Here is a 15,626-nt window from a genome sequence, read left to right as displayed (position 1 = left end):
TATCAAAAAAACATGTTTTCACCCTGGCCTTCACCTTGAGACAGAGAAAAGAGGAAGTTTCAACAAGTTCCTTAAAACTTGTTTGAGTGACCTTGGACCATATCTGCTACAGGGAAGAAGTTACAGAAAACAAGTTTGGCAGTTCCACGAACTGGTATTGATGTGACTTGTTTTTGCTTTGCCTATAAAAAAAGGAATTGTGGAGTAAATTTGCACTGCAATCTTATTGACAGCCTTCTCAAGCCAATCCCGTGTGTAGTGTGACTTTGCTTTAATTATTTTAATCCTCACTCCCCACTCAGGAACTGTTTGACTCTGCCGGCGGGCTCCTGCATTAAGGAACAAGAAAAAAACGGTAGCTCAACTAGTACTAGCTGATGTGCCTTTCTTGCTAAAGCTGGGATGGTGACCAAGATGATGATTAATTTCCTGTATCCATATTTGTCCTCGACTTCCTGATAGGATTTAATAAAAAATTGTTCATGAGTATGTATGCACCCTGAGTATTGAAAGTAAAAGTGACTGTTTTTTTTAATAAAAAGTTTAGATTTGTGATTCTTTTAAGATTTTTTTATAAGATTACTTTTTAAAATAAATTATAAGATGATTGATCTTTGTAACCACAAATTGCAGCCTGCCAATAAGAGAAACTTGCTGAGAAAAATACCTTGCTTGCTTACACTTTGTTAATCTATAACAAGTTGCTCAAATACAAATGTATGTGTGTTCTTGGAAAGAATTTGTTTTTCACCTGTAATACGTAAGATGTTTAATCATGTAAAAGTACTCAGAGACATACTGTGATTTCTGTTTGTTTATTTCTTTTTTACTTTTTGTACTTATTCACTTAAAGAAAAACAGAATTACCACATTGTAATTTTTATATTGTTTGAAAGATTTTGCTGGAATATATAAGCTGTGGGAGAAGAAATAAAGTTGGAGCTTGTTGGAGCCTTGCTTCATTCACTGTTTATGTGTGGGTGTGTCCTATTTTTTTCCAGAGAAACAAGCTTTGCTGTCTCAGAGAGAAGCCTGCTGAGTGAATAATCTCTGACCCCACGCCCCTCCTCAGTGTGACTGACCTGTCCAAGCTGGCCTTTAACAAGAGATCAAAGATCTAGGAAAGAAAAGATTCTATGGTTATAGATTAGAGACTCTGAGCTGTGTCTATAAATCACTGCAATACTCTGTCCATCAACAAAGTAGCACTGAAATGCTATGTGGTGTTTGGTTTTGAGTACTTAGAGGAGAGGAGGGGTCATAAATCAAGACTTAAGGAGGAATGGTGATAACTCTTTAAGCAGGAGACTTTAATCTCTGGGTTGAAGACAAATTTGAGGGATATGGGGGCTGAAAAAGAGTATTACAGGTAGAATGCCTGGTTTTAAAAGTAAAAGGATGCTCTTGAATTAAAATGATTTTTTTTTGTCTGTGCTGCAAAATATGGCTATTTCTCATCAATGACAATGTTAACTACAAGTACTTATTAGAATTATACCTGTATGCTAGTTGTTTTACCGCCATTATGTGGAAATCTTCCCTACAATCTTTTTAAAAACTTATTGGTTCTTTGCAAGTTTCAAATCATGCAACCCCAGTCCTACTCATCTTTCCCTCCCCTCTTACCTGCCCTCTACCCTTGCAACCTCCCCTTCCCCAACAGAGAAAAAAACAAATCTAGTTGTGGAAGCTGTGGTTGTGTCATAATGTGTCTCCCACAGTATACCCCTTTGTCCACACTTCTTTGCTTGCAAATGTTCGTTGCAGTGAGCTCTTGGTCTGGTATGACGCCATCTTGTATATGCTGTTGTTGGCCTGTCATCTAGGTTTGGATCCGTAGGACAGGCCCCTTCATGCACTCCAGCAGTTCATCAATAAGATAGCTGATGGAGTGGACCAATTCAATGCCTGAAATCTGAACCAGAGACTGAAAGATACCTAAGCTGCTTAGGGTACCCACACCACAGGGGTAGCTCTCTGGCCGTTCCCTGGCTGGCCCCTCCAATGCCACTGCCAGCAAGGGTCAGAGCCTGCTCTCCTGCTCCGGCTCTTCTGCACCCAAACCATCAGGGCCAGTTGTCCTGTGCTGGCCAGGTGAAGTGCTTCAGGACAGGGCTAGCTCTCCTGTGCTCTCCCTCAGGGGTGGTGCACCTGCTAACACCTGCAACCGGAACCAGTTCTCCCAAGATGCCCAGGCGAGTGGCGGGGCCAGTTCTGTACAGCCCTCAGACATCGACACGTCCCCGGGCGGGCAGCAGTCCTGACCAGGGACAGCCACCTGGCCTTCGGTAGTAGCAGACCCTTGCTGCTGCAGGGCCACACACCCAGACCTGGTCCCCGGTGGCCGCACAGACCAGGACCCTACCATGGTCCCAGGTGGCATCACCAGCTACTCACATCAAGCTGTTCCTCACTGTCCTGGAGTCTCCAGCTCCGTTTCTCTTTATTGTGCCTACATCCTTCTGTTTCTCTTTCTCTTTCATTCCTCCACCACGTATTTACTCCTCTTGGGCGTGGTCTGCCCCTCCCCCTGCCAGGCCTTCCAGGCACCAGAGTGGTGGTCCTCTCAGGCTGTTTCCTCACCCAAGCCCACCCATGTGGCCCCATGCAGGGGCCATTGGTCTCGGGCTCACCCACGTGGAGCCCACAGCCCCAGACGGGGTTTTTACTCGTCTCTGGATCACTTCTGCCCTAGGGCCAATCTGTCTGGGTGTGCACAGAGCTGGACTGGTGATCATATCAGAGAGCGTTAGTCTACTAGTCACTCAGATGTTTATAGGTCACGTCACTGAGCCTGGACACAGCCTCTCTGCCACCTACACACAGGGGACACAGCAGCCACACCTGCAGCGCCTCCAGGGCCAGCTCTTCCTGCAATCTCGTGACACGGGCACTGTTTCTCTTCACCCTCGAGTTAAACAACGCCTTAAATGCTAGATGCTGGACCCACGAAGTTCATGTTTCCCCGTACCTGGCCTGTTCTAACTAACCTGCGTTTAAGGTGGCCTCAGAAAATCCAGGCGAGCTCCAATAGTTTCCAAACTTGGAGAAGATTCCATCCAAGCCTTGCCCTCTTCACACTTGTCTTACATCTCTTTTAATCACACAAACCAACAAACTTCAGCCCATTTATTGGCTCCATATTCCTGAAAATTCCTGCTATCTTGATGTGCGAACCTGTCAGATGGCGATACTGTGTTATACTCATTTTCACAGCTATGAAACTTTTAAAGTATTTGGTCAACCCACTGGACCCCTCGTGGCCTAGAAGTGACGATGACCCTTGATGATCGAATTGTTCCGATCCCCCAAAGATGAAAAGGTTGAAGTTTCACATTGTCAGCAGTTGATTATACCAGCTCAGCACATGAAGCCAGAAATAGTCCATGGTTTTAGACTATAGACAAATGAAGTTCTTTCGTCCTTTAGCCTATTTTAACGTCAACTTTAAAAATCCCCTGTGCTATTTATGAACTCTGGGTTAAAGGATACTAAGACTGGCATTTCCCTAAAGAGTGTTACCACAGGAGGCTTGGGCTTTCTCTGTCTAGTCTTTTTCTCCAGCGGAAAGAACAAGAAAGGAAGAGGAGAGTTCGTTATCCCAGGCTCAGTTTGGGTAGTCCTTGAAGGATTAGCAGTATCAGTCACTGCAAACACTTCCCAAATGGATGAATAGGAACCGAATCAGAGGACGTTCTCTGTTTTTTATGCTTCTCTGGCAAACTGGGCAGAGCACTCCTTCTCCTAGATTTAGGCTGAAGACACACAGTCATGACATTACTGTGGACTGGTCTCCTACTGTGCCCAGAATGAATGCTCTACATACTTTATCTTGTTTTAGCTTCACAACAAGGGTATGAGGTAGATGCTATTAATATTTCCATGTTACAAATAAGGAAACAGAGACTCGGAAAGATTAAACTCCAAGAGAAGATTTTTTTTCAGCCTCACTCTAGAGTTTTCTTTCCCATGTGTTTTCTACTATGCCATAAAATAAAGAACAAAGGGGTAACTCAAAAAGGTCACCACTGCCCTGCTCTTTCTTTAATGCCATCACTTTGATTTTTTATCATATCCTTAAGTGTGATTATATTCTTTTCTTTCAAATATATTAGTTATTATTATTTTATTTTATATGCATGTATAAAACAAACTTAGAGAAAATTCCAGCTGAGCCTTGTCCTCTTTATGCCTGTTTTTTGCTTCTTTTTTTTAATCAGATAATTTCTGAACTTTAGCCCATTTTTTTGGCTCCATATTCCTGACAATTCCGGCTGCCTTCATTTCTTATTCATTTTCATTGTTCACCATCCAATGAAAGACCTCCAATCCCCTCAAACTGGAGTTACAGAAGGTATTAGTCACCATGAGGATGCTAGAAATTGAGCCCTCTTCTGGAAGAGCGTTCAGTGTTCTTAACCACGGACCCATCTCTCCAGCCCTTGCTACTCATGGGTAAAGACTGTCCCTTTGAAAGCATGTATTTTATCATATACAAGGTCATAGTTTTATAATTAGAAGAAACTGAATATTTATGGAATTAAAGAATGAATTAATGAGTTATTTTTGCCCTCCTCAGCCATAAGCACTCTTGACTTCCTATCACACCAAATGTAAACTCCTTGGTCTGGTATTTAGTACTCATAAAAATCCTGGCCACCAGCCATTGCCTGCCAGTGATTGCCTGCATCAAATACGTGACTTGGCCTTTGCAAGCACCAATCTACTCCATTTCCAAAATGAAAACGTCAAATCCAGCTAGTCTCAGAGGTAAATCTGCACTGCACTCCCTGCCCAGGAATTACCTACCTATTTAACTGGCATTTACCAACATAAACTTTCCAGTTAGACGGGTTCTTCTGCCCATCCCTTCCTTTCTCCTTTCTGGTGAGCTTTTCTTATTTTGTCACACCCGCTGTATCCCATCTTTTTTATCACATATATTTTGCCTTAATTCTGCCACCAGGAAATCTGAAAAACAACCAACAAACAAAAACCCAACCCAACCAGATCAAGACACTTTTAGAGAATGGATAAAGAAGGGCAAAAAGGAAATGAAACTAAAAAACAAAACAAACAGAAAAGAACACAGAAAGACAAAATTAAACTGCTCTGGGTTACCTTATACCATGGTGACTTGACAAGGAAGATATCCTGGGCTCAGGATGAGAGTGATGCCCAGCCCACACAAGGTGCACAAGTTCATTCCCAGCAGCTGGAGACAAACACCAAGCCAGGATGGGTCTGTACCAAAGCTCACTCTAATGAACCGGTATTGCTGGGATTTGCTGAAGTTGGATAACAGTCTGCAAATTAGGTAAAGAATTTTACCTAAATTGGGCATGGTGGCACACGCCTTTAATCTCAGTGCTTGGAAGGCAGAGGTAAGCAGACTGCTGTGAGTTCTCGGGCCAGCCTAGTCTACGTAGGTTAGCCAGAACGCCATAGTGAGAACATGTCTCAACAAACAAACACACTGGAATTTTACCTCAGCGCTAAACGTCTATCCTTACTAACTGTGCTATGATCATTAAGGTGATTCCCTTGCTCTTGGGAAATAACAGGGAGAGAAGGGGGGCATAATATATACGATAGTTTTTCACATGGTTCAGAAAAATCTCTCTATATGTGGCAGATTGGTCAAAATGTTAGTATTTGAGCATCTGAGGAAAGGACCAATGGAAGACAGTTTATTATATGTGTATGCATATAACGTATTCAATTATAATGTGTAATTATAATAAGATGGATCTCTGTCTAAGCTGATAGCACTTTCTTCGAAAATCAGAAGATTTTCCTAAGGACTTTGCAGTAATTCTTAGCCTTGAAAATAAATGTTCTTTGGCTGTGTACTTGGCCCTACTAATAGACCAGAAAGATGTGCTAGGAGTGCCATTAGATCTGAAGCTTATCATTAAAAGCCCAATAAGCCCAGATGGGTCCTCACAGTTCTATCACAAAACCACCTTGCTTGACACTGAATTGAGAGTCATGATGTGTGTGTGTGTGTTTGATTGTAAAAGGTCATTATTGCCTTCCCTCAGAAGGGCATTGAGACTGGGGCCTGCAAAGGTGGAGAACAGAAACAGCTAGCATTCTGGGAGCTGAAGTGCTGGGACATCTCATTGGACGCAGCAGCCTTAGGGGAGAATTCGGGGGCCTGAAAACCTGAGGGGCTGGAGAGAAGGTTCCTTGGGGTACAGTGCCTGCTGTGCAAACATGAAGACCTGAATTTGAATCCCCAGTCTCCATTCAGTGGCTGGGTGTGTTTGTAAGCCAAGCCCCAGGGGAAGCAGAGACAGGTGGATCTCTGGTAAGCACCAGGTTAATCGAGAAACCTGGAGGGCAAGTGATAAAGACTTCTGACATGGACTTCTGGACGCCTTATGCACGTCTATACACATACATACATGCATGTGCACACAGGATAAGTTGTATATACACCATACCCACACCCAATAAGTAAATGCACTTTAAATATTCTAAAAATTAAAAAAAGACTTATGTCCTTCCCGATTGTTGGTGGTGTGAAGTAATAAAACTTGCCTTTAAACATTTCTGTACGCCCTACTTTCTGTTAGCTGTTGGTTGTTGACTTCTAACACAAAATATCTTTCACTTTCACTATTTCATATTCAGTGACTGTTCTCCTAGAACAGTCTTATTCCTCAGCCTCCTTAGGAATCTAATCTGGCCATTCTTTAGAGTTCAGGTATTCCCCATTACCAAATGTCAAATTCATAAGGCTAAGTACCATAAATTTTGTTGAACTAAAACAAAACAAACAAATAAACAACAAAAAGGAAATGCCCGTATACACGTTCGAGTACTATTGGAGAACTGAACCAATTGTAATTTCCGTATCAAATATATTTTCCTCCCCTCCCCTTCCCTTCTCTCCCCTCCCCTCTTCTCTCCTCTTTTTTTCTTTTTCAGAGAGTGGCTACAAATTTTTGCAAGAACAAAACAAAACAAAACCAGCACGATTCTTTACAGACAGTATTCACGTAGTTGTCTGTATAAAGTGAGCCCTCCAAAGTTAGAAAACGATGAATTTCATGCACCTTTCAGTGCTGGGCCTTGCCGCCTCGGGGCAGGGAGGGCGCACGGTGGGTACGCCCAGGGCCCGGCGCAGACCCCGCCCGAGTCGGCGGCACCGCCCTGCGGCCCGCAGTTGGCTGTCCCCGAAGCCCGCCCCTCCGTCCCGCCGGCCGCCGCCCGCCTTCGTCGGCCGCAGAGCCCGCGAGTCCCGTCCGCCGCCCTCCGTCCAGCCATGGCCGCGCGCCTGCTCCTCCGCTCCCTGCGCGCCCTGGGCGCTCGCTCCGCGCCCCCCGCCCGGTGAGTGCGGGTCCAGCCTGGGATGCGGGCAGCCGGGATCTCGGGGTTCTTGGGACGGGGTGTGGTGCGCCGCGGCCGAGCTGGGGAGACGCGGCCAGAGGAAGGAGAGGGGCCTTCTCTCCGGAACTTGGGGCTGCCCGCCGTGCGCGGAGAATTCAGGGTGTCCCCATCCCGTCCCCTCCGCGGGCCGCCGCGCCCCCAAAGCCGAGACTCTGCCGACTGCTCAGCCCGGGTCGGGCCCCGCCCCGTGTCCTACACCGTGTCGGGGAACTGGCTTTCAAAGAGTTGCCCTGAAGTAGGGGCGGGGGCGGTCACCCCTCCGGCGCGCTGTCACCAAGTAGCTGCGACCTTTAGCCCAGTTGGAACTGAGGCTGGGGACTGCCAAACCGACAGTGAACTTGGGACTCTGCGTGCGGGGGGGGGGGGAGGTGGAGGGGGGAGGGGGGGAGGGGGGGGCGGCGGAAGACCTGAGCAGCAGCAGTAATTCCTACTTCCCATCTGATAAATTAGCTGTAGATTTATTAGCAAATCCTTAAACTAATTAAATGTAGAGGGATTAATGGGCAGCTTCCAAGAGCTTTAGACACTATTAGGGAGTGTTTATACCGAGATCAAAAGTTCTTTACCTGCCCTGAGATCCATTCATTGGATAAAACAAACTGGAAGCTCAAAGCTTCCTTAATTAGGGTGGCAGGGCGTTTAAATGATCTAATTGGCACATTGTTGTGGGGTGCAATAAAGTGCTGTGGTCATGCTTCCCCGGCCTGGCGAGACTTGGGAAAGTTCCAAAGACTTTTGAGATAGGAGTGCTTTGCCAGTGTCCCGAAGACATCCGGAGATGTGACGTTCTGAGAGGATATTGGAAAATGGTCAATGAGTCAGGAGCTATAGTTTTCGCATCGCAGGTGTCTTAAACTTTTATGAGTATAAGGGCCAAGGATCCTGTTGAAACGCAGTCTGATTCAGCGTTTATGGAGTGAGATCTATGCCGAGCCCAGAGCGTGGACTTATATCCCCTCCTGACTGTGTTAGTGGTTCATTTCACTTAGTTCTTTTTCTTTTTGTGTGTATGTTGTTTTTTTTTTTAAGTGTAAATGGGGATTTGAAGTGGTGATACATGCCTGTAATCCCCCCTCTTTACCCCCTTACACGCACGCACACTGGAGGCAGAGGCCAGGGGATCACATGAATTTGAAGCCTGGTTTGAAATACTCAGTGACTGACTTAAAAGGCAAAGAACAATACAGACTAGCCTGAAGGTTATTGACTTACTCAATACAGGTGTCTCAAAACTGAAAATAGATGTTTCAGCAAGCTTAACTGCCATGCAAATGTTTCCGGTTCTGTCCCGTGCATATCCTTTAAGCACCTTTAACTGAACCAGGAAGTGTTTATTTGTGCATGTCTTTTTCTGAGGTTCCATAATTTTCCTTAGCATATTATGGGGTGTAGCATTTTAAAACCCAGGCAGACTTACACATAAGTTCTCTCTCAATATATTGATAAATGATCCCATGTGAATCTTAGAAGCCTAGTATCCTAGTCTTGCCATTGTTTGTTTTTACATGGAGGAAAAAACAATGTATGAAAAATCTGTACGGACAATTGCACTCTATGCTCACGTAATAGCAGTAAATTGAAAGCAGTCATTTCAGGCATAGGGATCAAGTGAGCTTTTGTCTAGTTGATGTGACACGGTTGTGATCTGTGAGACCACCTGCCATTCTTGTCCCCTGTTCACCCTGACCTTTTGAAAACTTGGCCACCCCGTTTGGTGGCTCTAGTGAAGTTTAGGAGGTGTGGCCTTTCTGTGGGAAGTAACCCACGAGGATCTGGCCTGTTGCCATCTCCAGTTTGCTGTCTCTTCTTTGTGCTTGTGGTTCAAGATGTGGCTCTGCAGTGGTGGTGGGCTTTGTGTTCACGGGCAACTGCTTTGAACAAATGTAAGGTGTACGTGATTCTCTCTGAGAGGCCAGCAAGGGTCCACAACACCTGCTCAGTCCAGCTGCCAAGCCATGCTCAATGCATCAACCAGAACAGTATCAGGCATTGGCATCACCTGTGACACCATTGTGAAGGACAAGGCACCACCAGGATGAGTGAATTAACCCCGTTCTTGAAAACCCACACTTTGGTTTTTAAATACAACAGTTATTCTTTAAAAAAAATGTTTTATTCAGATGTGAGTTTGAAGTTGTATAAAGGGAACTTGCTTCGAAAAGCAACCTCAGTAGAAACAAAATCATGAGTACAGTTGAGCTAAGGGGACCGAGAAGAAGTCAGTTTTTGTTCCTGAGGGGAGTGGAGAAGGAGAGGATGGAGGAGAGAGGGAAGTGTCAGCTGAAGATCCTGAAGAATTCTAGACAAACCCACACAGAGTTTTCTTGGGCATTTTAATGGACACTCCAATGTGTCAGTGCCATTGGTACAGTTCAATATCTTTTGCTGTTGCCGTTTGGAGTTATGATTCTGAATATGATGCTACTTTGGAAGGGTTTGCATTGTTTTAAAACTTTCATGCAACATAAAAATTTACCACTACTATTCTGTTGTGCAGTTTGAGTTTTCTGCAATTTAGTCCATACATTGTTGGGGAGCACTGTATTTCACCTCAACTCAAGCCTGTGATTAGATCTACTACGTGTTATCCACCTTACAGATTTCCAGATGGAAGCAGCTGAATTCTGACAAAGCGCTATTCTCTTTTCGGCTGTGGTGGGAAGGTGAAGGAGGGCTCAGAGACAGGGCCTGGGAGGTGAAGAGATCCCATTGAAAGCGTGTCTCAGGGCTCCATGCTGTTCACTGGCGTTAACCTGGAAGTGAAAGAATAACCGTTGATTTAATTTTCTTAATTTATGTGCCTTTAAGGTGTTCTCATTCTGGAGCAGAGGCTCGGCTGGAAACTCCTTCTGCTAAAAAATTAACTGATATCGGAATCAGAAGAATCTTTTCCTCGGAGCACGACATTTTTCGGGAGAGCGTAAGGAAATTTTTTCAAGAAGAAGTGGTTCCGTACCACACAGAGTGAGTGCCTTCCTTCCCCTGCTGAAGTGTAACATATGGAAAGGTCCGCTTCCTGGCGTTCGTGGGGACACAAAAACTGCCTCCTCTGCCCGGTCACGGCTCCCCACTGTAGTAACGTTGAGGTTCTAGTAGGATTTTGGGGTTTTATAAGTATTTTATTACTACTATTAATTTTACCTATTTTATATTTTGAGACCTCATATATCACTGTATTCTCTAAACTGGTCTTGAATTCTTAGGCACAACACTTTTCTCCTCACCTGCCCAAGTATCTGGGGTCTAAAGCTTGTGCTGCCACATTTGGCCTTTTAAAATTCAAGAGGGAGAGAGTTTGTGGATTTGCAAAGAAGCCTAAAAATAATGTTAACAAACAAAACAAAACAAAACCAAAAACCAAACAAACAGATAAGAATTATGGTTAGGTGACAAATTCGTCCTTCATTTCAGTCTGTTTCTATGTTACAAATGAATTAAACTATGTAAATATTAAATACGTCAGCATAGTGAAACTTGGTAGGTCATTGGCCGCCTCTGTATATTTTTACAATTGATACTGTTTTTAAGAAGTCTTACATATTTATTTTGTGTGTGTGTGTGTGTATCCATCCTATGCATGCTTGAACTGCAGTTGAGGATAGTTATGAACTACCCTATTGGTGCTAGGAATTGAACCCAGGCCCTGTGCATGAAAAAGAAGTGTTGGTGTCTAATTTTTTAAATCTACTTTATTGGGGTTCTTATACCTCTCCCTCCTTTCAACCCTGATTCCTTCCAACAAGAAGGTAGGAGAGAAAGAAGGTTAGTGGGGAGAGGGGGCGTGTTCTCTTTATCTGCTTCCTGCTGGTTAGGGTCGCTGGGTTCCTTGGGGCAAGTCCAATCTTTGTTTCAGGATAGCTCCAACATCTTCTCCCCAAACTGTAACGACAGCAACCAGGAGCAGCAGGGGGAGCAGCAGCAGCCTTCTTTCCCAGAGCTCTGGCATTTATTCCCTCTCAGAGTCCTCAGAACTAACCTGTCTGCAGCAGGCAAAGATCACATCCCTCTCAGAGCCCACAGGAGGCAAATAGTCTGCTGCTATGGACAAGCAAAAGCAGCCCCATATCTTACACCTGGAAAAAAAAAACATGTTTATACAACATAAATGAGTTTTTAAAGACATCAGAACTCCCACTACGAACAAGTGCTCTTAGCCACTGAGCCATCTCTTTAGTCCCCCAGCTGGTGTCTCTCGATTATCATTTTATTATTGAATAAAAAAATTAATTAATGTATTAAAATAGAATTTTGTTGTGTTTCAAAATTCACTAATTTTACTACATTGCAAATGGGTTTAAAGTATTTTGTAAGAACAGCTTGTAGGAATTTTTTTATTTTTTTATTTTTTTTTGAGACAAGGTCTGTGTTGTATTGGCTGGCCTGGAATTATGTAGAAAATATTTACATGTCCTACGAGGGAAAATTTCATGTCGCTGTGGTAAAACTAAGCTTATTCCCTAGAGTATCAACTACCCATGATAACAGCAGGAATAAATGATAGGTCTAGGAGAAAGGTCAGGAGGAAGCAAAAGGTGGCAAAAATAAGGAAGAGAAAAAGAGGAGACATCACACAGCCAGATACACATCAAAATGCCCATGGCCATTGTCATCAGTTACCTCAGATTAAGGACATGTTTCTGCACAAATCTCTAGTTTGCATAATCTCTAGGAAGTTTGTCTCACTTGAGATTTGCTATTTGCAGATGGGAGAAAGCTGGAGAAGTGAGTAGAGAGGTCTGGGAAAAAGCTGGCAAGCAAGGACTACTTGGCATCAACATTGCCGAGAAACATGGCGGCATTGGCGGGGACTTGTTCTCGACCGCAGTCACGTGGGAAGAGCAGTAAGTATGGAGCCATTTAAAGTGGAGTCTCGCCTTGTGATAGTGAAAATACTTTCTAGGGTTCTTGGAAGAACGAAAATTCAGTGTAAAATATGGGAGATGACACCGTGTGTGTACTCACTTTCGTTATATAGGAGGTTGTTCCTTGTTTTGTTTTGTTTTGTTTTTAAATCCTTTTATGTGCTCATCTGCAAAATTTGAAAATTACAAATCTTGGTACCCAGGAGTGACAAGATAGTTGTGAAAGTAACACATTCATTCACCGTTAGTTGCATTCAGATTTAAGAAAGAAAAAAAAAAAGACTATTTCTGGGATTTAAATCTTAAGTGTATGAAAGGTGAATGAATGTGTTCCTGCCAGGGTGTCATTCAGGGGAATTTACTGTAAGAACGTAGTTTGTTAGGAAAAGAGCAATATTGTGGCCGACTGTAACCCCTAAATTGTGGCGCAGTCTAAATGCACTGCCGTGGGAAGAGGATGCGTACGTAAGTTATGTAACATAACTGATGCGGAATATTTTACATCTATTTAAGAATGTAATTTAAAATGATTGTAAGCAGCGGGGCTTAATCCCAAAAAATTACGAGGGAAATGATAAAGTAAAAAGTTCATAAATTGGCTTCAGTTACATTAGAATATCCCCAAGTTGTCCTCAATGGTAAGACAGTTGCTCTGGCAGGGTAATGTAATTACCTGTGGGTGTTGAGTATTTTATCTCTTCGTTCATCAAGTGAGTACCTATGGAGGGGCTGCTGAGCACCATTACTATGTTAGAACCTTTAATTAAAGGGTCGGCAGAAACAGAGATGGCCTTTGGGAAGGTCGGGGCTTTATGAGAAAGCATACTGTACTGTTACCTTGCAGTACAGTGACACTTCTGGTAATTCTTTTAAAGAAACCCAGAGCAGCCACACAGCTACCTCACGGCTCCGTTTCCCTCTCTCTGCGTTCTAAGGGCATACTCAAATTGCACAGGCCCTGGCTTCAGCCTTCACTCGGACATCGTCATGCCCTACATTGCACATTATGGCACCAAAGAGCAGATTGAGCGTTTCCTCCCCCAGATGACCGCAGGCAAGTGTATCGGTGCCATAGCAATGACAGAGCCTGGTGCCGGAAGGTGAGTCCATGGTTCGCGGCTTCTGTGTTCTTAGAAGCAGTGTCCTAACAGAAGACCTTGGCTAAGTGCACTCCACAGCTCTCCATTCATGGCTTTGTATGATCTCAGATAGAAAATGCTTGGGGAAAAAAAAAAATAATTGCGCTTGTGCTGAAAGCGTACACATTTTTCTTGTCATTATTTCCTAGAAAGCATAGGATAACAACCATCTATAGAGCATTTCCGTTGGCCTGGATTCTATAAATAATCTGGAAGTTAAAATCTAAAGTGTGTGGGAAGATACACGTAAGTGGTATGCAATGATTTGTAGGTTTTGTTATCTGGGAATGGGGGTCCTGGAACCATTTCCCCAAGTCTCTGTGGGTACTAGGTGACAGGTGAGCTTTATAAATGATTCTGAGCTGTACAGACGAAGGGGATCACTGCATGATTCACAGTGTGAGACTGCAGCCTGAGGACAAGGCAAATAATGGCACAGCAGTTGTTAATCGGTGCTGTGTCTGAGATACCTGCGTGGTGAAATGAAAACACAGTGGTAGGCCATGGGGTGAGTCTTCAGCATGGTGTATCTGTTCTTCTTTCTGTTTTGTTCAAGGCAGGGTTTCTCTTTGTAACAGCCCTGGCCGTCCTCCTGGATCTCTCTTTGTAGACCAGGCTGGCCTTGAACTCACAGAGAGCCACCTGCCTTCGCCTCCGCCTCCCAAGTGCTGGGATTGAAGGTGTGCACCATCATGCTCCGCGGGTGCACACCTTTAAGAGGGGTGTGTTGAGCAGACTGTTAAACCTGCTAATTTGGGACTCTCGACACAGGTCTGGAGGCTGTGCATTTCAAAGGGAAGAGAGTGCAAAACTAGAAATTTTCTGAATGAAGAAGACTGCCAAAATGTTGAGAAGCGGGACACATGTATGGGAGGGAAAGAACAGAATAGATGGGACAGTTTACTTTGCCTTGTGTCAGGGGAGATGGGTTAACCACTTATTCTTAACTTAGATTCGGCCTCCGCCGAAAGCCTGCCGTGGCTGGGCCAGTGAGGTGGCTCGGCAGGTAAAAGCGCTTGCTTGTATTACAGGCCTGGCAACCTGAGTTGCAGTGTACATGAAGAGGGAAGCAGGAAGTGGGCTCTACATGGTGTGCGTGCTGTGGCGCGCATGCTTACATACACACAGTCCTGAAGATGATAGGAATGTTGCTGAAATGCTTGCCGTTGCTGGAAAAACCACCTCACCGGCCCTTTCCCCTCCCCTTCTGTGTTCACAGGCGACTTGGTTGTATTTGCCTATGTATGTTAGTGATGCTCTAGGTTTTGTAAGTGTTCTCACGTTGATTTCTCACACAAATTCTCACTTGGTGATTAAAAGTCATGTAAGGTAAAGAATTACTATGGTCCCCATGTTAGGAGAAAAGAGAAAATGAGAAAGAAGCACATACAGCAAACTGTTGAAGGCATTGTGTTTGTTAGGACACCAGATCTGTGATGTTGTGAAAATCTCTAGTCTCAGTGTCAGAATCAGGGAAACTGAGGTAATAATCAAAGATTTGAGAGTCTGTGTTCTTGTCGTGTTACGAGGTTGTGTATGTTGAAACCATTTTCAGTGTTTCATGGATACCCTGAAAAGCTTTCAGGACAAGACACTAACCTATGTCATTACCCTTATTACCTACCTGGTTATATCCCTGTATGGAACAAACAAGTTTTGTTGTTCTTGTTTTTTTGTGTCTGTCTGTATGTCTGTCTCTCTGTGTGTGTGTGTGAGAGAGAGAGACCATGGAAGCCAGAAGAGGGCACTGGGTTTTCTGGAGCTGGAATTGCTGTTGTGAACTGCCTGCTGTGGATGGTGGGCATGGAATCCAGGTCCTCTGCAAGAGGAAGGAGCAGGTGCTCTTAACCTCTGAGTCATCTCTCCAGTCTCTGGAACAACTTTTCAGAACCCATGTACAGATTTTAGGAACTGATACTAATGATGAAAATAACATTAGAATCCAACCTTAGTTAGCCTTTAAATGAGCTTCTCTCACATTTCTGAGGGCTAGAAATCCACTATTGGTATCTTTAGACCCAATCAGAATATCATCTGGGCCATATACCCTCCAGAAAGTAAAGGGAAGAACTCATTTTTTGCCTCTCTCTCTTGGCGGCTCCTAGCATTCGCTGGCTTATTGCCTAGGATCCCATTGCCCTCCCCTTCTCTCTCTCTGCCCCTCTCCTCAGGATATCTGTAATATTTAGAACTCATCCAGATAATCCATGACACTCTTTCTGTCTCA

The 15,626-nt window shown here is 44.2% G+C and overlaps 1 protein-coding gene and 1 pseudogene across 1 annotated transcript in view; one reads left to right on the top strand and one right to left on the bottom strand.

Annotated features, from left to right (window-relative positions):
- Positions 1-2,745: 2,745 nt before the first annotated feature.
- Positions 2,746-2,866, bottom strand: LOC132648155 (small nucleolar RNA SNORA17; annotated as a pseudogene).
- A 4,321-nt stretch (positions 2,867-7,187) lies between these two features.
- The window catches only part of Acadl (acyl-CoA dehydrogenase long chain), a 30,159-nt gene continuing 21,720 nt past the window's right edge, over positions 7,188-15,626 (top strand). The window contains exons 1-4 of the mRNA XM_060368558.1: positions 7,188-7,338; positions 10,207-10,362; positions 12,102-12,239; positions 13,196-13,360. Of these exons, the coding sequence (XP_060224541.1) occupies positions 7,274-7,338; positions 10,207-10,362; positions 12,102-12,239; positions 13,196-13,360 (524 nt within the window). The 5' untranslated portion in view covers positions 7,188-7,273. The remainder of the gene's footprint in view (positions 7,339-10,206; positions 10,363-12,101; positions 12,240-13,195; positions 13,361-15,626) is intronic.

This window comes from Meriones unguiculatus, chromosome 15 (genome assembly GCF_030254825.1).
Source record: "Meriones unguiculatus strain TT.TT164.6M chromosome 15, Bangor_MerUng_6.1, whole genome shotgun sequence".
In the NCBI taxonomy this organism is placed as follows: domain Eukaryota; kingdom Metazoa; phylum Chordata; class Mammalia; order Rodentia; family Muridae; genus Meriones; species Meriones unguiculatus.
This window is presented reverse-complemented; position numbering and strand designations above follow the sequence as displayed.